This window comes from Anomalospiza imberbis, chromosome Z (genome assembly GCF_031753505.1).
Source record: "Anomalospiza imberbis isolate Cuckoo-Finch-1a 21T00152 chromosome Z, ASM3175350v1, whole genome shotgun sequence".
NCBI classification, from domain to species: Eukaryota; Metazoa; Chordata; class Aves; order Passeriformes; family Viduidae; genus Anomalospiza; species Anomalospiza imberbis.
In genome coordinates, this window is record NC_089721.1 from 9145893 (window position 1) to 9168244 (window position 22352).

General features: G+C 55.6%; 2 protein-coding genes across 4 annotated transcripts; one reads left to right on the forward strand and one right to left on the reverse strand.

The window, feature by feature from the left end:
- Positions 1-387: 387 nt before the first annotated feature.
- Positions 388-5622, forward strand: LOC137464802 (gamma-secretase subunit Aph-1b-like). Its single transcript, XM_068176341.1, has 7 exons — positions 388-604; positions 2049-2219; positions 3293-3366; positions 3538-3660; positions 4002-4129; positions 4354-4477; positions 4712-5622. Exons 1-7 carry the CDS (start codon positions 492-494, stop codon positions 4747-4749), a joined length of 771 nt encoding a protein of 256 aa, XP_068032442.1. The 5' UTR covers positions 388-491; the 3' UTR covers positions 4750-5622.
- Positions 5623-6290: 668 nt separating this feature from the next.
- Positions 6291-21718, reverse strand: LOC137464801 (carbonic anhydrase 9-like). 3 transcript variants are annotated; one of them, XM_068176339.1, is made up of 12 exons: positions 21515-21716; positions 14619-14642; positions 13283-13453; positions 10971-11113; positions 10241-10333; positions 9924-9990; positions 9591-9748; positions 9292-9427; positions 7157-7180; positions 6964-6990; positions 6725-6818; positions 6291-6586 (listed from the first exon to the last, which is right to left on the reverse strand). In XM_068176339.1, the coding sequence occupies exons 1-12, from the start codon at positions 21633-21635 to the stop codon at positions 6523-6525; spliced, it is 1122 nt and encodes a 373-aa protein (XP_068032440.1). In that variant the 5' UTR covers positions 21636-21716; the 3' UTR covers positions 6291-6522. The 3 variants fall into 3 exon arrangements, 2 of the variants coding, with proteins under 2 accessions (XP_068032440.1, XP_068032441.1); XM_068176340.1 differs by lacking the exon at positions 21515-21716 and adding an exon at positions 15269-15354; XR_010994430.1 differs by lacking the exon at positions 6964-6990 and having other exon boundaries at positions 6531-6586; positions 6725-6845; positions 21515-21718.
- Positions 21719-22352: the final 634 nt, after the last annotated feature.

Consider the following 22352-nt stretch of genomic DNA (forward strand, 5'->3'; position numbering starts at 1 on the left):
CACCTCGCCCAGCCCCTGCTCCTGGGGGGCCGCGCAGGGCCCCACTCACGGGGTGGCCGTGGGGACAAGGCCAAGCTCCCCTGGGCGAAGGCTGCGTCCCCACAGGACCACGGGACGTGCCAGGCTGGGAGGGACCCACGGGGACACGGGAGTCCAGCTCCTGCTCCTGCGCAGCACCCCCCAGGGGTCACACCGTGCGCCGGAGAGCGTTCACCAGACGCTTCTTGAGCTCCGCCAGGCTGGTGCCGCGACCCCTTCCCTGGGGAGCCGTCCCGGCGCCGGAGCCCTCCGCCCGGGCCTCTCCCGGCATCCAACCCCTGCCGTGACTGACGGGCCTGGGCCCGCCCCGGGACGCCGCTTCCGGCGGCGGCGGCGCGCGCACGTGTGACGTCATCGGCCCCGGAAGGGCGGCGGAGGGGGAAGGGGCCGCGGGGCCCGTCCGGTCCGAGCTCCGGGTCCGACCCCGGTCCCGTGTCCCCGCTCCCGCCGAAATGACGCTCGCCGTCTTCTTCGGGTGCACCTTCATCGCCTTCGGGCCCGCCTTCGGCCTCTTCATCTTCACCATCGCCCGCGACCCGCTCCGCATCATCATCCTCATCGCCGGGTCAGTCAGCGATGGGGGCTCTGGTGCTGCCGTGCTGTGGGACCAGGATCGGCTCCGGGAGCGGTGTGGGCGTGGCGGGGCGCCGGGACCAGCTCCGGTGCTGTTACCAGAGCGATCGTGGTGGGGGCACTGATTCTGCTGCTGGTGCTGGTCCCAGTTCGGATGTAATGGGCTGCTGGTCCCAGTGGCTCAACACGATCACTGTGGTCGGGACAGGGGAGCTGGTACCAATGACCGTGCTGGTACGGTATGGGCGTGACAGGAGTGCTGGTACCGGTATGGGTGTGACAGGGTGGTGGTGGCATCAGGGGTGTGATAGGCATGTGACTGGTGCTGGCTGAGGCACCGTCGTGGCTGCAGCAGGCGCACCAGTACCCGTGCTGGTGCTGTTGTGGGCTCACTGGAGTCACCAGTACCCGTGCTGGTGCTGTTGTGGGCTCACTGGAGTCACCAGTACCCGTGCTGGTGCTGTTGTGGGCTCACTGGAGTCACCAGTACCCGTGCTGGTGCTGTTGTGGGCTCACTGGAGTCACCAGTACCCGTGCTGGTGCTGTTGTGGGCTCACTGGAGTCACCAGTACCCGTGCTGGTGCTGTTGTGGGCTCACTGGAGTCACCAGTACCCGTGCTGGTGCTGTTGTGGGCTCACTGGAGTCACCAGTACCCGTGCTGGTGCTGTTGTGGGCTCACTGGAGTCACCAGTACCCGTGCTGGTGCTGTTGTGGGCTCACTGGAGTCACCAGTACCCGTGCTGGTGCTGTTGTGGGCTCACTGGAGTCACCAGTACCCGTGCTGGTGCTGTTGTGGGCTCACTGGAGTCACCAGTACCCGTGCTGGTGCTGTTGTGGGCTCACTGGAGTCACCAGTACCCGTGCTGGTGCTGTTGTGGGCTCACTGGAGTCACCAGTACCCGTGCTGGTGCTGTTGTGGGCTCACTGGAGTCACCAGTACCCGTGCTGGTGCTGTTGTGGGCTCACTGGAGTCACCAGTACCTGTGCTGGTGCTGTTGCTTGCATGACAGGAGCACCAATATTGTTTCTCTTACTGTCACAGCACATTGTAGACACAAGAACAAGTGCCAGTGTATGGTTGGTAATGGTACTGGTGTGTGTGTGCATCTGGGAAACTGATACCAGTACCACTGTGGGACCAGAAGGATGTGGTACTGGAAGTGGTACTGCCATGGATATGAGCCTGGCACGGGTGCTGGTACTGCTGTGGGCACGACAGGGGCACTGGTGCCAGTTTTGGTGACGAGTGGGGCAGATGTGCATGCACAGCACAGCAGTGAGACCCATACAGGTGCCACCTGCCCAGCACCAGTACCAGAGTGGCACTGGTGCTGGTTGGAGAGTGGGCAAGGCTGGGGCACAGCTGCCAGTGCCAGTCTCAGCACGGCAGGGGCTCTGGCACAGCACCGGTGCCAGCAAGCTCTGTCTCTTACAGGGCTTTCTTCTGGCTGGTGTCACTGCTGCTCTCATCCCTCATCTGGTTTATCGCAGTGAAAGCCAGCGACCCCCAGGATGAGCGGCTGCAGAAGGGGCTCCTGATTTTTGGGGTGATGTTCTCTGTGCTGCTGCAGGAGGCCTTCCGCTTCCTATACTACAAGCTCCTCAGGTAACGGCATCTCCCACACTGTGCCAGCGCTGCTGGATGGTCTTCCCAGCTGTGGTGGTGCCAGATTTCACCTGTGAGCTGCTGGACTGGGGGCAGTGTCAAGTTGGCAGGAAGCTGCCTCAGTGCTTACCATGAGCACATGGGTGGCACCTGTTTCCATGTGTTTGCCTTAGTGGGTCTCAGGTGATGGGGCAGAGCAGCTCTAAGGTCTGGAGGATCTGGTGCCCTGACCAGGCCGGGTCACCAGCTCAGAGCAGCCTGGATAGCTTCCAGCCTTCCTGATTCCATTGTCTTAGAGTGCAAGGGTTTTTGCTGCCAGGGGAGTACATGCTGCACCCTGTCCTGTGGATGGACACTGTGCTGGGGCTGGGCAGGCAGGCAGGCACAGGGAGGTGTCCTTCCTACTCCCTGCTCTTCCTGGGAGAATGCTGGAGGGGAGCTGTGTCGGCAGGCTCCCTGCGGCAGGGCACTGCCGGAGGCAGGCAGGCAGAGGGTAGCAGAGCTCCATGGAGCAGCCTCTGACATAAAACCACTGCGTTTCCTTTGCCTTGCGGATCTCCGGTCCCAAGCACTGCTGTCCTCCCTAGGCTGAGGACCTGCCTGGCACCCTCCTTACCTGTCACACCTCTAGTTGGCACAAATTATGAAGCCTCTCCTCTCACAGCTTCTCTCCCCTTTGAATTTTTCTAACTCTTCGAGCTCTTCCTGCACTTCCTCCATTGTTAGTCAACATCTTCTTTAAGTGTGGAGATCAGGTACAGGCTCCCACACCTGCAGTGGGGCTGCTTTCCATGTGGGGGTGCTGCTTGCCTTACACCCAATGTCTTGCTCACACCAGCCCTGCTCTGCTGGGCTGGCTGGCACCCACATTCCTCTGTGGAAAATCTTTCTATGTGGCCTCACATGATTTTCGCATGCCCGGTTTGTCTGCTGGTACAGTCACACGGACAGTCTCCATGGTGGGTGTTGCTCAGGGTGTTGCCAGGAAGGTGGTATGGTGCAGAGTGAACAGTGCACCGTGCCTCGGGAAGTGGCTTGGCTGTGCTGGGCTCCAGTGTGCTCTCACTCCACAGGAAGGCCATTGAGGGGCTGGTGGCCCTCAGTGAGGACGGCTGCTCCCCCATTTCCATTCAGCAAATGGCATATGGTGAGTGCTGTGCAGAGTAGAGCACCCTGACCATGGGGCAGGGGTCAAGGTTGGGCAGGGCTGAGCATGGTGCTGGGAGCAAAGGGAGATTGCTCCTGCCAAAGCTCGCTCACAGGTGTGTGGGGTGACCCTTGGGAGGTTCAGAGCTTAACAGTGTCCCTGTCCCGGCAGTGGCTGGCGTGGGCTTTGGTCTCATGAGCGGCGCCTTCTCCATGATCAATCTCCTGGCAGACGCGTTAGGGCCTGGCACTGTGGGCATCCATGGGGATTCACAGCTGTATTTCCTGACCTCAGGTGAGTAACTGGCACCCTTCGCTCACATCTGCCCCTCCTCAGAGGCAGCAGATGAGGTCCTGGAGCTTTCCCCTCTTATGTTGTCTTGTCCATGCTCCACCCTCACCTACCTGAGACCCTTATAGTCCCCTGTCACATATCTCTGTGGCAGACCCTTCTTGCCGTTCCCTGTGACCCTCCCTGCTCTTCTTTTCATGTCTCCACACGTGGAGTCTGACCCAGCACCTCCCAGTCCATCCAAGCTGTTTCTCTACCTCCCCTGTACTGATCATCCCTTCCCCAAGTCTGCAGGCTAGGTCAAGTGGGTGATTCCCTGGTGACACCTCTGCTTCTCCCTGCAGCTTTTATGACCATGGTGCTGATTTTCCTTCACACCTTCTGGGGGATCCTCTTCTTTCATGGCTGCGAGCACCGGCGCTGGTGGGAGATCGCAGCAGTCGTTATCATGCATCTCACTGTTTCGGGGTTGGTGAGTAACTGGGAACAGGACTCTGTGCTGGGACCTGTATTCAGAGTACGGGTCCCTGTGCTGGAAGGAAATAGCCTTTGGCACTAGAAGAGGAGCTGGCCCTTCACAAACCAAATCCTGGGGTTGCTGCCACCTGTCCCACTCCATTCACTGAGGTGATGACACTGCCACACCTGTCCCTGTCGTCTCCTGCCTGCTCACCCTTCTCTTGTGCCTCTCTGCAGTCGTTTTGCAACCCCCTGTACGTGGGCAGCCTGGTGCCCTCCTACCTGCTGATGGCTGCTGCCGCTGCCTGGGCTTACCTACTCTCGGGGGGATCTGCGCAGAACCTGCGGCGCTTCCTGCTCTGTAAGTGCTGCTCCAGAAGAGGGGTGGGGGACACTTTGGGTCTCATGGGGTACCAGGACTGGTGCTGGGATGGTGAGAGGTTGTCCCAATGGCTCGAGCAAGGGCATCATCCCCTTGTCTCCTAGACCAGAGGATCGGGTGGTTTTTGAGGCCATGCTCAGGTTGCTGCCTCTCCTGGGAGAAGTAGGGTAGAGTTTGGTGAAAACTCACTGTTTCTCTTCTTGCTTCCTGCAGGTTTACGGAGTGGAGCCAGCCCCCAACCAGGATCCTGAGGCCCTGCAGGATGTTCCAGTCCCCAGTCACCCCTCCCCTCCCCTCCCATCCTGGCGGCAGGATCGGGCATCACCTTCTTTGCAATATCTTTTCTCCTGGACTGGGGGACCCTGGCCAGCCCTGGTGGAGCAGGCACCGGGGTCCAGCTGTAGCAGCCAGCCAACCGGTGTGGCTGAGACTGGCTCACTCCAATGCCCCTTTGGGAGTCCCCATAAAACACCTCCGTTTTGGGGGACCCAACTTTGCTGGCCCTGCTGTGAGCTCAGCCCCAGTTAGCCTGCCTGTGACTGCCGGAGGCTTGAGCCCAAAGAAACCCATCGCTTCTCCCCCCGCTGCCACAGATGTGCTGCCCCCCATGCCAGGGCAGGGGGCCCGCATTGCTCCTCGCTGCAGGGTGGAGGAAGGGGCTTTGCAAAGTGCTGCCGTGCCCTGGGTCGTGGCTGACTGCTGTAGTGCTCCTTTCTCCACCTTCCTGCCCAGTCCTGCTGCCCCAGGAGCCACAGCCCTGGCAGGGCTCAGCTCGCATCTTGGTGCAGCAGGATGGTGCGGGGGGACCCGTGGGTACTGACACCATGCAGGATGGGAGGAGGAGAGGGAAAAAGACAGTATCCAAAGGACCCAGTGGGCATGGAGGGAGGTGGAGGGCTTGGGAGGAGATGCAATGCCACAGCTGTTGCCGGCACAGATTTAGGAGGGGGTTCAAGGGACCATTCCAATGGATCATTGCCCTCTCCTGTTCTTGGGGATTTTCAGGCGGGTACCAGCCCTGGTTCTGTGCCACAGGGCTGGGAGGGAGAAACAGCCATTGGGCTGAAAAGGCAGTTTTATCCACAGTGGGCTTTTATACCAATAAAATTAAGTACCACAGACAAGTGGGGTCCTGTGTGGCCAGCAGCGCTGCCCTTGTGGGGAGGGTACAAACAGGGGTAACAATGGGTTGTGCTGCTGTGACTGGAGGGGGATGGTCTGGCAGTTGCAGACCCCATTTGCCTGCAGTTCTTGCTCCTGCTCTGTCCATCCTAACAGTGGCTGAGCTCTAATTTTACAGCTTTGGGGTGGATCCTCTCCTCTCCCAGACAGGGCCAGTTTATTTCGGTTTTGTCATGGGCATAAAGCTCCCTGGGACTTGGCTCCAGCTCCACAGGAGCCATCATGAAAGGTGGGAGGTATCCACGGATCTAGGGTTGTCCTGGCTAACCTAGCTATGATAAAGCCAGAGGTGAGCTGGGTGGGGGCTGGCCAGCAAGTGGTGGCTCTGCCACCTTCAGCTCTGCCTTTTTTTTCAGCCTTACCAAGCCACAGCTATGTTTTTCCAATGCTTTGCACAAATAAGAGGAGGAAGATGTCCCAGAGTGATGGAGGGCAGGGCTGGGCTGTAGAAGCCTTGTGCTGCTTACTCTGGAGCTCTGCCTGGTGCACAGAGGCTGATGCTGTGTTTGCCGGTTGGGAAGGGGTCCCTGCCCACCCTTCTCCACTGTGGTTCCAGCTGAACCAGGGTGCTCTTTCCTGCCCCACAGCTTCCCACAAAGGCAGCAGAGACAGTTGGTACCATGGGAGGATTTTACTTTTTTTTTTAAGTAGTTTTAACCTTTTTTATAACAAAAATATCTATTGGGGCCAAATGCTGCACCCCAGACAAACAGTCCATGTGGGCAGCCCATGCAGCCAAGGCATGCTGGAGCACTGGTCTTCCTTGACCTGGGGTGGGAGTGAGGGGAGGTGGGGTAACAGGCTGAGCCAGTGGGGCTGGGACTGCCACAGAGGTGTTGAGTTTACGCAGTGTTCTCGGTGCTGGCTGCCGTGTAGATGACCTTGGATTTGGTCGGCGAGTCCAGCCTGGTGGGGAAAGAAAGAGAGGGGGACTGTTAGACCAGGCAGGAGGTCTTGTTGCCTGAAACTACCATTAAACCCTCTTCTATGCCCTGGACCCATCCTGCCCCCAGGCAATTCCTCCTGTGTCTCCCAATTGCTCACCGTGTGTTCTGGCTTCGGTGCTTATAGATGTACAGCAGGAAGGCCAGTGCTGTGACAGCAAAGAGCACCCCGAAGAGCACAGCCAGCACATCTCCTGCAAGCCAAGCACAGGCATGTTAGACTGGGGGTGGTCTCCTGCAGCTACTGGCTGAGTAAGAGGAGGCGAGGAGCAGGCTGGTAGCCCAGGGGCAGAGGGGACACAAAGGACCAGCTTTCCAGCCTTGGCTGAGCACGCTTACCTGCATGAAATGAGCTGGAGTGTCCTTCTGAAAAGGAGACAAAGGCCAGAGGATGAGAACCAGCAGTGTGGATGCTAGAGCAGCTCTACAAACCCACTGTGGCTGCCTGCACATGGCTTGCACAAGACCCCAGTTCCGAGGCACATACACCCGCTGCCCACCTTCCCCTGCTTTGTGCCAGCCCCTCACCTACCTGCTGTTGCTGAATCATCACTGCCTGTAAAGAAAGACAACACAGTCAGGGGGTTGCCTTCAAAGTGTTTGGGGAGGAAGTCTCAAGTCTGCAGGCCTTTGGGCTCCACTTCCAAAGTAGGGCTGCCCACAAGACTCCCATGGGCAGAGCTGCCTGCCACATCCCCAGCAGCTCACAGGATCTTGCTGCAGGAAGCCCAGCCCTGACACCCTGCCAGAAGTATGAGAAAAGGGGAGAAAAAAGGATCCCTGAACCACAGCCCACACCTGAGCCTTGCTGAGCCCAGCCAGAAACTCCCCCCACTGTTGTTGCGACAGCCAAGGAAGCAGGCAGGGTGCTGAGCCCTGCCGCACCCCATAACTGCACTGGACCCCACAGGAGACCCCAGAGAGGCGCCTGGGCAGAGCCCAGCAGGCAGCAGCCATGGGGACAATTGCCTGCAGTGAGATGGTCAGCAGCTCCCAGGGAGGAGGCAGCCACGCATTGCAGGTAGGGCACCTGGCATGGGGATGGCTTGGTGGCCCTACATGCTGGGAGGGAGGTGTGTTGGACAAATGTTTGCCCAGCATGAAAGCATGGCTTTTAAAGAGCTGCATTATCATCTGTACATGGCTCAGGTATGGTGCACAGAGTGGCACTATCTATGGGCTCTATCCAGGTACCTGGCTGCTGCAGGAAAGTTGCCACCTCCACCCTGCAGCTGGGGACAGGAGTGGTTATCCTGAGCTGGGGATGACTGGCAAAAAGATCAACAAGCATGGGTACAGAAGGTGCAGCTGCGAGCAAAATAAGATGTGACCCCACAGCTCTCCATCTCAGTGCTCAGCAGCCAGGCAGCTAACGCTGATGTGGGGAGAAACCCCCAACAATCCTGTGTACGCAACGCAGGGGACCAGTAACCTCATCCAAGAGTACTGGGACATTCTCCTGGCATCTCTGGAACAAGACCTTTGTGGCTTTGTTACAGTGGGGATTTTTGTATAGCAATAGCAAATAATGAAAAAAAAAAAAGTAGAGCTGGGCAACTCCCCCCTTGCCCCAGTGTTGGGAGGCTTTGGAACAGCTTCTGCAAGAAAGTAGTAAAAGAAAGGCTTGGAGGTAAATGGAAAATATGATAAAGTATCTAAGAGGTTTACCAAAGATAGAGCATGCCAGCCTAACCCGATATCCTTCTTTGATAAGTGATATTCTAGACAAAGAAAATGCGGTAGATTTTATCTCTCCCAGCTTCAGTGAAGCATTTGATGCAGTGCCACATGGGAAACTGCTAGCCAGGCTGAAGACCACAGTGATTAAAAGCCTAGAGCCATTAGCAAGCAGGCTGCAGGTGGAACGGGGAGGGAAGTGCCTTGCACCACATTGTATGGTTATTGAGGCATTGCCCAGAAGCCTGGGACCAGCCCTGTGCTGTTCCTATTAGTCACTTTCACAGAAAGTGTAGGAAATGCCATCAGAACAGAAAAGGAACAGGATGTTGAACAGAAAACCCCCAGTGGCCTCAGGGAGCAGCAACGGGCAAAAATTCAGTGATGCAGAGCAATAGTCACACCTGATGATTAATAGTGATTTCTACTCATGCCTGGAAATCACCAATGCAAGAAAGGCCTTCAAGGAGAAAAGAGGGTGGGCATTCAGGGATCCCTCAGGCAGGGGACTGTGTGCATGGCCAGGATGGCTGTGAGGCCCTGCTGGCAGAGCATAGCCTCCAGGAGAGGTACCCAGCATTGCCTGTCCTGAAGGATTTGGGGAAGGGGTGTTCACTGCAAGCTCATACCTCTGGCAGCCCCTACTGAGTTTATCTATTGCATTTGGGATTGAAGTAGCTAGCTGGAGTGCTAGGACCTGCCTCTTTGCTCTTGACCATGCATCCCCTAGTCCTGTTACTGTTACATCTGCAAGAATAAGGATAAATTAAGTTTCTATAAACCAGTCTTCCCCAGGCAGGGTGAAGAAAGTGCAGAAATGGGAGAGAGCAGGACCCTAAGACCAGTGCTGCCACATGTCACTTGCAGGGCAGGTCTCACCCATGGAGATGCTGTTTCTGTGCAATGCACAAAGCACTGACTACTGCTGCTGCCCCCATCACTGCATCCCTGCTGCTGGGAGCAGCCTGAGCACACTCACTCACTTCTTACCAGGAGTGTGTTTCACTGAAGGGGTGGCCTGGAAACTCGCCAGCACCCGTCGCCCATGCAGGTTCTGCACTGGCCGGTAGTTGTTCTGCAAAAACTCGTCATCAGGGCTTCTCAGGGTTGAAACCAGCATTGACATCTGGAAGGAGAACAGTGTGAGCAGAATGGCATATAATATATGTGGGAATAACATCCCACTTTTGGGAGCAGATGAGCTGCCGAGCGCTGGCGCAGGGCACCTACACCAGCTTACGGGGAGAGACTGGGAAAGACCCAATGCGGAGCTCATTGCCCTGACAGACCTGGTGATGAGAGAGCAGCATGGTCTGGTTGAAGATTGTCCATTTGACTGTCTGGTAGCAGGGAGGAGTGGTCAGAGAGCCATTATAGTGGAAGTAGAATTTCAGGTTGGTAGGAAGCAGACCTGCAATGTTGAATCCGGGCACCAAGGTTTCTTGTCCTGGGAGAGGAAACATAATGGGAGTGAGATTGGTACAAATGCCTTGGAGGACAACAGCATGAAGATCATGGGCAGTCTGGCGCTGCATGTGCTGCAGCTTTGCTCTGCTGAGCAGCTAGTTTCTCTGCTGGGCTGCAGCCCCTGACACAGAGCACGAGGTGGGACAGGGCCTTACCTACTTCTTGGATTTCAAACAGATGCTTAAGTATTTCATGGTAGTATTGGTTCTCCCCATGCCCAACCTGCAACACAGAGACCCCAAGGTAACAGCAAGGCCGGGGGCCAAAAGGAGACAAGATGGTGATAGCAGCAGGGAGGTACTGCTCCTTGAGAGAGGCACCGTATCCCAGTGACCCCTTTATTCTTATCAGGGCTGATCTGCCTTTTCTCTCCCCTTCTTCTGAAGTACATTTGCACCTCTGTCAGTCCCCAAAACTGTCTTAACTCTGCCCACCCAGTCCCATCCTCCCCCTGCTGATCCATGAAACTCACCTCCAGAAAGGCTCCCAGTACAGCCAGGCCATCTGGGTGAACCATGGCCTCTGTAAAGCTGTCATACTTGGTATTGTAGTGGACCACATGGATCTGGAAGGGCAAAATACAATCTCAGTGCTCGATGGACACCACTGGGAGATGCTCACTCCCACAGGGCTACAGCCTGCTGACACAAGGCCTGTGAGAGACATGCAGGTGTGATGAGTACCACTGCAGGGGAGGGAAAATGCTGGTGGGTTCAAGAAAATCTACTGCTGCAAAGCAGCCAGCATGAAGCTCTGCGTGCAGGAACTTTCTGGCTCAGGAACAGAAAATCGGCCCTCTGTCCTACATAACAGGGGCTAATACTGCAGAGCCAGGCTCAGTTTGAGGACAGCAGCTAGAGAAGGAGGGATAAAACCAGATGGAGATGGCAGAGCAAGAGGACAGTGTGTACAGAGTAAACAGTCCCCGTAGCTCCCAAAGCAGGCTCACGGCCTCCAGAAAACCTGGCTTTCACAGCCTGGGGACTGCCACAGGTCCTGCTCCATCAGCCCAGGACCAGGCTTCTGCATGAGTCTGGCTCAGCACCAAAGTGTGGCCTGTGACACTGAACTCCACTGCTGCAGAGCTGCCCAGGATCCTGGCCAGGAGTTACAGCCCACATCCGGTGACAACCAGAGCCATGGGCAAGCAGCATGACAGCATTCCAGTGCCTTCCCTGCCCAGCACCATGAGGGCTCCTTACCTCGGCAGCAAAGCGCCGCCCATTGATGGTGTGCTCCGAGCCGGGTCCTGACGGGGAGCCCCAGTGCAGGTGCAGCTGTGCAGCTCGGTATTGCTGCGCATAGCCACCAGTGAGGGCCAGGGAGTCAGGCAGGTCAAGGACAACTGCACAGGCAGAAGGAAGAGGTCAGTAATACAACAGAAAGCCCAGTCCATTCCACAGGTACACAAAGGAAGTGTCTCAAGGGAAATAGTCATTCTGGGCTTCCAGAAACTGGTCATAACAGAAAACCTTGCTTTCCATCTGTCATGAGGCTGTGGGCAAGCCTGACAATGTGGCAGGGTTCAACTTCTGACTGAAGGTTGTAGGATACTGCAGTAAATATGTCAGCTTCAAAAATAGCTGCTATGAAAATGCTGGAAAGTGAAGAGCCCCTCCACAAAGACTCCTGGGGCCAGCTCCAAGCCAAATGTTATCCAACAATTTATTCAGTAAGTGAGAATAATATAAAGAGACCGTGAACAAAATTCATAGAGAAAGATACTGGCAGAGTGGTGAATATCTATGAGAGCAGGGCAAGGGGACAGAGAGCTGCAACTCTTGGTGAGCTGGGACCTTTCAAATAAAGCAGCTTGCAAGTGTATGACAGCACTGGAGCTAGTGGCACAGAAGCATTAAATATTTTGAAAGTACTTAGAGCTAATATTTTTGCCTCTTTGGATATCATAAATTCATACTTTGTTTTTTCTTTACTTCAGCGTGGTTTGTCCAGCTGTTTTGGACTTATGTAGCAATGTGGCAGAGGAAGAAAACTGAGTTAACTGGACATGTGGCAAAAATATCAGGAGCGTCCCTGGACCCTGAGAAAGGCTGTCCTATCCTTTTAAGCACCTTTTCCTAATTTTTAATGTAAGGTCTTTTCCTTTTTCCATTTTTAAATGGGGTGTCCCTTCATAACATCACTGCTAGGGCACAGATTTGGGATTAACCATGTAACAGGGCTGCAATGAGTCATTGGCCATCTCAAGTTCCTTGCCACTGGGTTCAGAGATAGAAAACTCAAATACAAGAAGTGAGAAACTGTTCCCTTCCTATGAATTTATCTGCTTTTACACTTCTTTTGTATAGGTAAACCATTGTTTTCTTTCTCCTAATTACCTGAGTCATTTTCAGGCCCTCAAAAAAAGCTTATGTAACATATACACTTTGTTACCAAAATGAGTAACTGTACAAATATCTTACTGAGCTCGCAACTTTTTATTTATTTATAGCTTTTCATAAAGCAGACCAGTGGTTGACACAATAAAAGGCATCTTAAAAGCCTTGTGAGAAAGTACTTCCCCTCTCCCCAATGAAAATGCTCTTACTGCTTTTCTAAACACCAAGCAACACCAGATGCCAGGGTGTCTAAAATAGCAACTACTGAGCTCAACTAGTTTAACTCTGCAGGCACATTAGGGCAGGAGGCCACAATATAGGGCTCTGTGCATGCAGCACACAGCTGATCTGACCATACACAGCAAGCCTGACCTGTCAAGTTTGCTGTATACACAGGTCAGCTCCATCTCGTTGGCTACCAGGGCAAGGAGGTGCCTTATCACACCATCAGCAAGATCTTAAGTCCCCTTCTCCATAACCCTTTCTTAGGTCAGGGACTGGCAGACATCAGTGTGCACGAAACATTCTGCCTCCTCCGAGAAAAAGCTGGCAACAACCAGGTCCAACCATCCTCAGCTGTGGAAAGATGTGGTTTTCCTCCATATCTGGAATACCAAGGCTGATACTAAAATAACGTGAATAAGTCATGTCCACAAAGTTGTTTACATAAACCATTCTAGTACTGGAGAAGGGAAAACAAAAACGTATGAAAATTTCTTAAGATTTGAGATAGAATCCTTAAGTACAGACAAAGTAAGGTGGTCAATGTTCTGCCCTAAAAGACAGGTGTAAGTAGCTTAAAGTCTAAGCCACATCCAGAGACTGATGAGTCCTTTGAAAGTGAAATGCAGGGGAGAAACCAGTGGCTGAAAATCCACATCAGAATCATCATTTTCTTTTTAAATGAAAGATGAAGTTAACAAATTTCTGGAGCCAGCTCCCAAAGGCTCTGGACACCTTGGGTCTTCTCACCTTGTCCAGGAAAACAAATGGACATGTAAACTTTCTACAGCCTGTTGCTTCCCTTTTGGCCTAGAAAGCAACAGGGTTGCAGCGTGCAAGACAATCTGCTTCCCAGAGCCCAGGGGAAGGGCATCAGAGAAGTCCAGTCCTGCTGGGAGAGTCTGAGCATCCTCTCATTGTGCTCCAGCCCCTGCAGTTGGCTCTGCCCCCACCTGTATGCCCATTGTTCTTCAGCTTGAGCAGCTGGCTGGCAGGCAGGCTGTAGCCAGAGAGCTGGATTGGCCGCAGGTCAGGGCTGAAGATGGCCTGAGCTGTGTCAACATTGATGGGTGACTGCTTGGTGCCCCCGCAGTCCAAGTAGTCTGTACTCCAGTGCTTCAGGTCTGGTGTGAGAAAGGAAGGAAGGGACTGTCAGTGAGATCTGCAGGGTGAGGAGACCTCCAGAAAGAAGGTTTGGGGGTGTTGGGGAAGGGGACTTGCACTGGCCAGGGAAGTAGCCACGCACATAAGTTTAGCTTCCATGAAGTTAGCTTGGGAGCAGCTTTATGCCAACATGTGACTGAAGGCAGCTGTATCAGGAAAGGTCTCAGAGCATGGTGAGCTGCCAGGAAAGTCTATTTTTGGGGTGTTTAGGAAGAGTGCAAGAAGATCATTTACAAGTGGACTTGGCAAGCTGAGGATCTGCTGCCCTGCAGCTCATCACGCACTGGCTGCCTTGCACAGCCTGGCCTCTGGCAGGTATCACCCCCAGTGCTGCTCGAGCAAGGTACCACAGTGCTCCTGGGCTCTGTGGCAAAGGGCCAGCTGACATGGCTGGGCTGGCTGCTGAAACGGCCACCTCTTCCCAGTACCACAGCTGGAATAAGCATGGCTGATGCCTCAGAAACCTCCCTTTGCACTGCAGAGGGCTGCTTCTAGCGTGTCATGGGCCAGTGCAAACCCAGGCTTGTCCTGAGACCAGCCCCTCACAACACCCCTGTAAATATGGAGCTGGGTGTTAGCAGCTGAGCCAAACCCCAGAGTGACAGTGCAGTAAGTAGTAAAGGGTGTATCTGTCATAGCACTGCGGTTATGCCCATCACAGGTGCTATGGAGAAGCCCCTCAAGCCTTGATGGAAGGGCAGGGCCAGGCAGGACTGGGAGGGAGGGTGACAGAGGGCAGAGATGAAGACAAGCTAATCCCTGGGCTGGTCAAAGTCCCAGCATAGGCTGCAAGTCCAGCCAGGGGAGAGCAGCCCTTTGCCCCGCTTGGCATGGGGTCAGGGGAGCTCTCATTCAGGGAGGAGCCCTTCCCTGAGGGTCATCCCCCCACACCCAAGGGGCTGGGAAAGCCCTCATTGGACCTGCTGCTTCCTGGTGAAATCAGATGAACCTCTGGCTGTTCAGCCCATCCATGCCTAAGTACGGGCACTGTGTCAGGGTCAGGCAGGAGGGAAGGGTGAGTCGTGGAGTGCGCACGGAAACCTTGTAATAATTAACCACAGCTGGTTCAGTTCCAGGATCTGCTGGGTAGTAGGAAAAAAGCAGAAGTAACTGCAGTGTATTTACCTTCATAGCTCCAGTGGCTGTGGCCTTGAAAAAAAAGAAAAGAAAGAACCACATGAATGGAAGGGAAAGGTTGTCAGCAAACACACCTCTGCCAGGCAGCAGGTCTCGGCTCCCACTGCCTTCCATCCCCCTCCCCGCCTTTGCTATCCCACTTCTCCCTCTGCCCCAGAAAAGGGCATGTTCCCAGAGGGTATTGCCTCCTTGGATCATGGCCAGGTCCCTTGCAGTTGTCAGTCAGAGGGAAAACCCCAGGGCTGACATTATGTCGTCATCCTCAAAAAGGAAAAATCAGAAATTCTGGCTTCCATTACTGAACAGCTGTACCCGCAGCTGCTCCAGAGCTGCCAAAACTTCCCACTGCCCCAAGACAAGACACTTCACAAGTGCAGCGCTCACACTCCATGAGGAGTTTGGCCAGCAAGATGCAGTGCACCATGCAGACACCCTTCTGCCACCTGGGAAAGCTGCCCTAGGACTGACAGCAGAGGAAGAAAATGAGCATCAAAACCTTCTCTCTACATCAGCAAGTGCCCCTGCAGTGGGGATGGACTTTCACAGGAAAATGTGCCAGGCCAAATGCTCAGCTCCTGTCCTCAGTTCTAGTACAAATGACCACCCAAATGCCCACACAGATCTTCATAAGGTCCTACCATGCAAAACCCTTTCCTTTGGAAAAGCAGGAGGGAGGATGGGGGATCCCATGCCAGGACCTCTGCATTTCTTGTGTCACGCATGGGTCACACTGTGGCCACAATAGGGCAAGATGTGACCTGAGCTTCCCACAGTGGAAGTGAGTGGGTGGTGTGCCCACTGTGCAGATCTAGAGGGGGGAAAGCCCTCCTGGGAAGGTCCTGAAAGTACCCAGTACTCAAAAGTCTGGCCCTCGCACTGTCACTCTCCTCCAGGGCTGTCAGCAATGCCTGGATTATTGGCACATCACTAGACCTGGCCTTAGAAATGCACCAGGACCTTTTCTCAGATGCCCCTGACCAAACACAGTAGCTATCACTAGCCCTTCTAAACAACCAGCTCAAGGCAAAGGGATGTGGGGCTTAAATTTGCCCCAATCAGGGAAACATGGCCCAAAAGGATAATGTGCCTGCTCTGGCTGGCACAACAGGTAAATAATGGGCTCCTCCTCTGATTTTTCCTTACCAGCAAACTTGTCACTGTGGACAGGCCGTTGGCACTTCCCAGCCTGCGAATGCAGGAGTGGAGAGTGCCAGGATGGAACAGGTTTGGGGCAAAGGGGGGCATTCATACTGCAGTAATGACGTGGAGGAGCATTTAAGAGGTACAGTTGAGCCCAAATATCACCTCTGTCCCTTGGTGGGGCCATTTGTCTGCCAGCCTCACCAGGATGCAGGAGGGTCTCAGGAGGAGCTGCTCCGGCCCCCACCCCTGCTGCTGACAAGAGCTATCGACACGCCATTGCTATTAATAGGAGTGGATTCCAGCTCAGGGGTGAGAAATGAGGAGGCAAGCTTTCCCAGGCCCAGATGTCCCATACAAGGCCCTAAGCCCAGCAGGATCCTGCCCTGCACTCAGCAAGGATCCAGGCATGGGCACTGCTGGGGGTCTTGGTGCATCTGCTGCTCAGGAGAGTGGATGACCACAGCCAAGCCAGGCTGGGAAGGGCTGGAGGGTGTTTAGGGGCACTGTGTGTTGCAGAGATGGGAACAGATCTTGGGGCTCCATCCTGTGTCACTGGTCACTCACTTCTGTCACATTTCTGACGCTCAGGAGCAATGCTTAGGAATCTCTTTAGTATTCCCATAGGCATAGGAAGAAGGACTAGCAAGCAGAGAACTGGGCAAGCCTCTGCTGCACGTACCAGGACATGTGTGCCCCAGGACAGACTGCAGTGCTCTCTCCATGTCTATTTGCATGGCACTGACCAAGGATGCACCCAGCTGTGCTACAGCAAGCTGAGATTCATTTATCCTGCCCACCTTGCTCACACAAAGGATACCCAGACACCGACTTTGCAAAAAATCCAGAGAAAAATGGACCTTTCTCTGGAAATACCACACATCTTCTCCCATACTGCTCCCACTCTCCTACCCCTCCTGGCACTATCTGTACAAAGAAACACTTGCATTGGGGTAGTCCTGGCACAGGTAAGGCACAGCATCCCAGGGCTGGCACATGGTTCACTGCACATGCCTCTACTGGCACAGCATGCCCCGACACCCCACTTTTTGCTCACCTCCAGGGACTCTGCCTGGACAGAAAGCAGCTCAAACATCGTATCACAGATTGAGCAATAGCCCTGTGCTGACACCTGTCCTGCTGTGTCAGCACTGTGCCAATTACCTCAGGTTCCCACATCTCCCAGCATATGCCTATTCCCACAGCTGAGGGGATTCTGGACCCTCCTCACAGCCTCCTGCCAGCTCAGCTCGGCAGGTTTGGACACCCCAAAGGCTGTAGCTGCACCCAGGAGCCAGTTCAACCCACCACAACACAACAGACTTCCCCAGGGATGTCTCGGCAACAAAACCAAAAGGATCCATGAGCTCTTATCCACCCACTGAAGCCTCCTTGAGTGTGTTTTCCCATCCCGTGGATCTAGGTGCAGTGGTGGCACAGCCAGGCCACCCCTCAAGCAGGCTGCTGTGCAGGGTGCAGGGTTGGGCCCCCTTGGCACACACACCGAGCGCTGCAGGAGAGCGCCGAGGCGAGCCCAGCCAGGGCGCTGGGTCAGGCTCTCAGCATCAGCCCCTGCCTCGGCACGGCTCGGAGGAGCCCTGCACCAACTACTCCGATCCCTTCCACCTGGGGGCATTTGCAATCTCGCATCCCTTAACCGTGAACATTAACCCACTGCCCTGCCCAAGTGTCGATTTGCATAGTTCAGTCTGCCTCCCACACCTCCCGCCGGAGCACGTCTCCTCCTTCGAAAAGCTGTGTGATGCCAGGTCTCCCTTCTGCTGAGCTGCTGCCGCTCACCACAAAAAGACGTGGCTGCACCTCGGCAGCGAGTGCTGCAGCTCTTTGCATGCCCTGCCTTTCCTCTGAGCACCCACTGCCCCGGCAGGGACTGCAAAGCGCTCTCAAAAACCTGGGGGGATACAGCCCTGGTGATGCGATGCGCACACCGGGAGATAACGTGCAAGAGGGTTCCTTACAGGAATTCCAGCAGAACACAGCAAGGTGCTGACAGGAGCTGCCTGCCCTTGCAGGCAAAAACGCCTCCGTTCTCAGCCGCGCAGAGCCGCCGGTTCACCTGAGTACTGCTTGCCACCCGCCTTTCCCCAGCGGCCCGCGATCCAGCCAAGTTTCCCACGAGTTTCCCCCTTCACACCCTCCCTTTGTGCTTTCTCCTGCTGTTCCTTGCTCCCACTCAGCTCTCTCATTCTGGGATACAGGCTTTGCTGCAAGTGCCAGCTCCCTTCCCTCCTTGACATCCAACACCATCCAAAAACATTTTCCCGCCGAGTTCAGGCAGACGCTGCCATTACCAGCGTGCTGCTCCGCATGTCCTGCAGTCCGGGAGGAAGGGTAAGAGCAGCTTTTGGCAGCGTGAGGAGCCAGCTCAACCACGGGCTGCTGTGAATCCCACATAGGAAAGGCACTGATGCAGCAAGCTGCGCCCAGGAGACCTCACCAAGGGCACACAGGGATGGACTGTGCACCCAAAGCACTCAGGATCATTTGCACAGACCAGGAGGCAGTCCTCAGCAGAGTCAAACAATAAAGAAGGAGACTGGAGGTTTGCCCTATGGGTCTGCACCTCCCATCCTGACTTTTTCATCATTTAGGGTCTATGCAGTCTGAGGCTGCTGCAGAGCACCTGATAACACTGAAACACGTGCTGTTCACGGCGTGGATGCTGCCTGACAGCAGCACAGCCACTTGTGCTATCTGCTCACCTTGAACTCTAGAAGCTCGATGGCTCGTGTGTGGCACACAGGACAGCAGGCTCACTTCTAGCTCTTTCATCCTGCTCTCTTATCAGCTGGGCACACTGTGCTTTGTGCTCAGCCACACGGAGTGTTGGCATCCTGCCAGAGCCTATTCTTCCCACTGGAACCCAATCCTCAGCCACACCTGGCTCAAAGCCCATCGGATGAGTTCAGCTCACAGATGCCAGAGCAGGACCACCTTGCTGTCCCAGGCTATGGAGGTATCAGTGGAGCTCATGGCCCAGAAGAGAGGGTAAGTGGGGTGTTATTATAGGAGGCCGGGAGGTACCAGGACATGAAGAGATGCACAGAGTGCAGGTCCCAAAGTAAGGACCAGTCACAGCGTCCAGGTCCCAGCCTACAAAACACATCCAAACACCATGTCCCTTTGAAGCAATGACCTGATTGCGGAACCTGGACTGTGCCACTGTGCTCACGCTGCCCAAAGCCAGCTCTCCAGTCTGTGGAAACACGACACAGGCATAGGGTCTGGGCAGGGGGTGCATAACCTGAGCATCCTTCTGTTAAGCCCCTCAGGAAGTGTTTCTATGGGAGGGCTGTGCCATCCCAGCCCCATCTCCTCCCTGGTTTCTCCTTCCAGACTCGCCCCCGTGCAGCAGCACCATGTACTTTCAGCCCAGGACACCACCCCATATGCTGCCCATGGGGTCACTGATCCCTCCCAAGCCTGGCTGCATTAAAGCCCCTTTGTGTTTATAAACTCTGACCCACTGCAAGCCTTTGGGATCAGCCTTTAATCTGCCACTGGCAGCACAGGTCGCTGCAGGGATTGTTCTTTGTTCTCCTGGCGGACGACTGCTTGGGCTGTGGAGCCCAAGACTGTGCCAGCTCCCCCCAGGAGGGGCAAGGGTTTGGGTGGAGGAAGGCATAGGGCAGGCTTTACTCCAGGACATGTTTCTGCTCCTTCCAAACCCAGCTGCCCTAGCAAGTGCTGAGGGAAACAGGAAACAATCAGAGTGCTTCGGAGAAAGGGCCATCCCAAGAAAAGGGATAAAAATGGGGAAATCCCAGAGGAGAGATCAGTGCTTGGAGCTGGGGAGAGAGATGAATAAGGAGTATTAAGCAAGAAAAATCAGTTCACTTGGAGAAAAAGGACATTGGGGAATGAGCAAGAAGAGGGCACTGAGAGCAAGACATCTGAGTAAGAGGGAGAGGAAACAGAGAAAGGGAGATACTGTTTCCTAAAGATACACTTAGCATGGGACTCAGGTCTCTGGGCAAGCCAGAGTCTTCTCAGGGAACAACCCCATGACAAATCTCTGAGTACATGCTGAGTCCATGGTCTGGGGAGCCACCAGCCCTACCTCATGCACTAGCCCTGAGGAAGAGGGAACCAGCTCACCACCCAACAGAGGTGCTGAGACACGCAGATCCTGGCACCTGGCAGGAGCCTTAGAGGGTTCCAGCTATGACCTGCTTCTTATGGGATTCCATCCAGACTTTCAGCCTCTTAACACTGGTATAGCACGGGCTAACTTGGCTATTTCCCACTGACCTCCTGGCCACCTCCTTTCCCCTTCTCCATCCCAGTCCTCCCACCCACCCATCCCAAGCCTCATGCAGTGTCCAGCCCCTTGGCCAGCGCAGCACACCGGTATGCTGAACACAAGACACCCTCCCACCCTGTGGCCTGGGTTACTTAATCTCTGTGGCAAGAACCGTCTGCATCCCCATCTCTGTCCAGTGCTCAGCCCGGCAAGAGCGGCTCTGGTAAGAAAAGTGATTCATTGGAATAACAAAAGCAGCTCCTGGCACAAAACAATTCCTGGTCCTTGCCACAGGGCAGCTGTCCTGGCATAGGTCAGGACAACTCCTTACCAGAGGCAAAACCAAGGACATGCTATAAGGCTGAGCCGGGGAAACAAACCTCTGGGCAATACAGGGACAAGGAACATGAACAGGGACAACAACGTCCCTGTGCAGAACGCAGCCCCAGAAGAGCACATCCACAGCACTCTCCCCAAAATCCCTGCAGAGCGCTGGCAGTGCCGTAGCCTCCACTCAGAAAAGGGACCAAGACCAAAGACCCAAGACTTTTTCCCTGAACCTGTAACTCTGAAAGCCCCCACAACACCAGCAAGATATCTCACGGGAAGGAGGAGGGGCACACAACCCTGCAGCCCTGCGTTCTGTCACGTCCCCCGTCCCCCATCGTCAGCCGTGAGGCAGCTCCCCTCCAACTCTGCAGCAGGACCAGACCCCGTTCTTAGTGGGCCGCGGGGGGACAAGGTGGATGCAGGGCAGCCCAGGCGACATTCTGCAGGATAAAGGGGACCGGCCGCCGCTCACCACGCCGGGTGCAGGGCTGGAACCTCTGGGCTGTCTCCGGGAGCAAGTAGGAATGCTTGGTGCACAAGCCTTGTAACCCCATCTCAGGAAGCTCTGAGCCCCTCAGTCTGATGCGAGAGGGACTTAGCGAGGGAAGAGGGCTGCGGACAAAGCGAGGGCCCAGCCCCTGGGCAGGGGTCGGGCCAGTCGAGCCGCACGGGAGTTGGCGGGAGCAGGGACAAAGGCAGGGACGTGCTGGGGCGTGCAGCGCTCGTAGCTGGGCGATGCTGGGGAGACGCATCTCCACAGGGGCACCTCATCCCTGGAGCACCTGGAGCCCTAACACGGGTGCAGCAGGAGGTACAGCAGCCCCTTCACCCCTAAACCAAGCAAAGGGAGAACTCCCTGGCATTGGAGATACCTCTCCACAAAGCACCAGACACCCCAAATCCAGCACCCCTTGCAATGGTGCGCTCCACTCATCAAGGACCCCAGCCCAGCAAGGGAGGGAACTCTGTACATCAGGGCACACCCCGTATCAGAGACCCCAAATTCAGTATTGGGGCGCTGCACGCATCACGGTGCTCAGGCACCGGCGATCCCAAACTTAAGCTCCGAGGCGCCTCGTGCAAAGGCAAAGGCAGCAGCGGGGTGCCCCACGCCTCGTTGAGCCCCGCGCACCGAGGGACCCCCGCTCACCTTTCCCCGGGGAATGCGGGGTCTCTTCGCCGCCGTGTTCCTGGTCGGAGCCGGCACGACCCAAGGAGGGCAGGAGCAGAAGCGGGAGTAGGAGCGAGACCCGCAGCGCGGCGCGGTTCATCTCCGGCAAGTGCGCGGGTGCGGGACGGCGGCTCCGTGCCTGCCCGCCCGCCCGGCCGCACGTAAGTGAGAGCGGGCGGGGAGGAGGAGGCGGCTCTGACTCACGCCTCCGTTACCTTTTATAGGGGCTGGAGCCAAAGTCTGCCGCCGCACGGTCCAGGCAGGTGAGCCGCCCGGCGCGGGACTCGAACGCGGGACTCCCCCCCGGGGGTGACCCTACCCCACCCCAGTCCCCCCCAGGACATGCGGTGGTGCCGGGGGCTGGGGAGCCCAGTCAGCTCCTCAGTCCCTTAAGCAGTGGGTGTTCCCTCTCCTCACTGATGTTTCAAGGATCCCTTAAAGGTGGGGGGTCCCTCTCCCCAGCAGTGGGTGAAAGACACCTCAGCCATTGGGTGTCCCCTCTCCTCAGTGGTGAGTGAATGGGCTCTCAGTAGTCGGTGTCCCCTCTCCTTCAGTGATGAGTTTGGGATCAGTCAGCCATGGGTTTCTGCTCTCCTCAGCAGTGCTTGTCTGCCCCCCTCAGAAATGAAGTTGGCACCCCTCAGCCATGACTGTCCCCTCTCCTCAGTGGTCAGTCAAGAACCCCTCCATCACGGATGTCCTCTCTCCTCAGCGCTGGGTGAAGAACCCTTTGATAGTGGCTGTCCTCTGTCCTCAGTAATGGTGTTAGGACCCCTCAGTAAAGGGTCTCTCAGTGGTGGGTGTCCACTCTCCTCAG

Excerpts from the sequence above, each read along its gene's own strand:
- LOC137464802 (XM_068176341.1), top strand. The coding sequence starts at position 492 with ATGACGCTCGCCGTCTTCTTCGGGTGCACCTTCATCGCCTTCGGGCCC. Across the intron at positions 605-2,048 it reads ATCATCATCCTCATCGCCGG|GGCTTTCTTCTGGCTGGTGT; the intron begins GTCAGTCAGCGA and ends TGTCTCTTACAG. Across the intron at positions 2,220-3,292 it reads CTATACTACAAGCTCCTCAG|GAAGGCCATTGAGGGGCTGG; the intron begins GTAACGGCATCT and ends CTCACTCCACAG.
- LOC137464801 (XM_068176339.1), bottom strand. The coding sequence starts at position 21,635 with ATGAACCGCGCCGCGCTGCGGGTCTCGCTCCTACTCCCGCTTCTGCTC. Across the intron at positions 14,643-21,514 it reads CCCGCATTCCCCGGGGAAAG|GCCACAGCCACTGGAGCTAT; the intron begins GTGAGCGGGGGT and ends TTTTTTTTCAAG. Across the intron at positions 10,334-10,970 it reads GGCGGCGCTTTGCTGCCGAG|ATCCATGTGGTCCACTACAA; the intron begins GTAAGGAGCCCT and ends TTGCCCTTCCAG.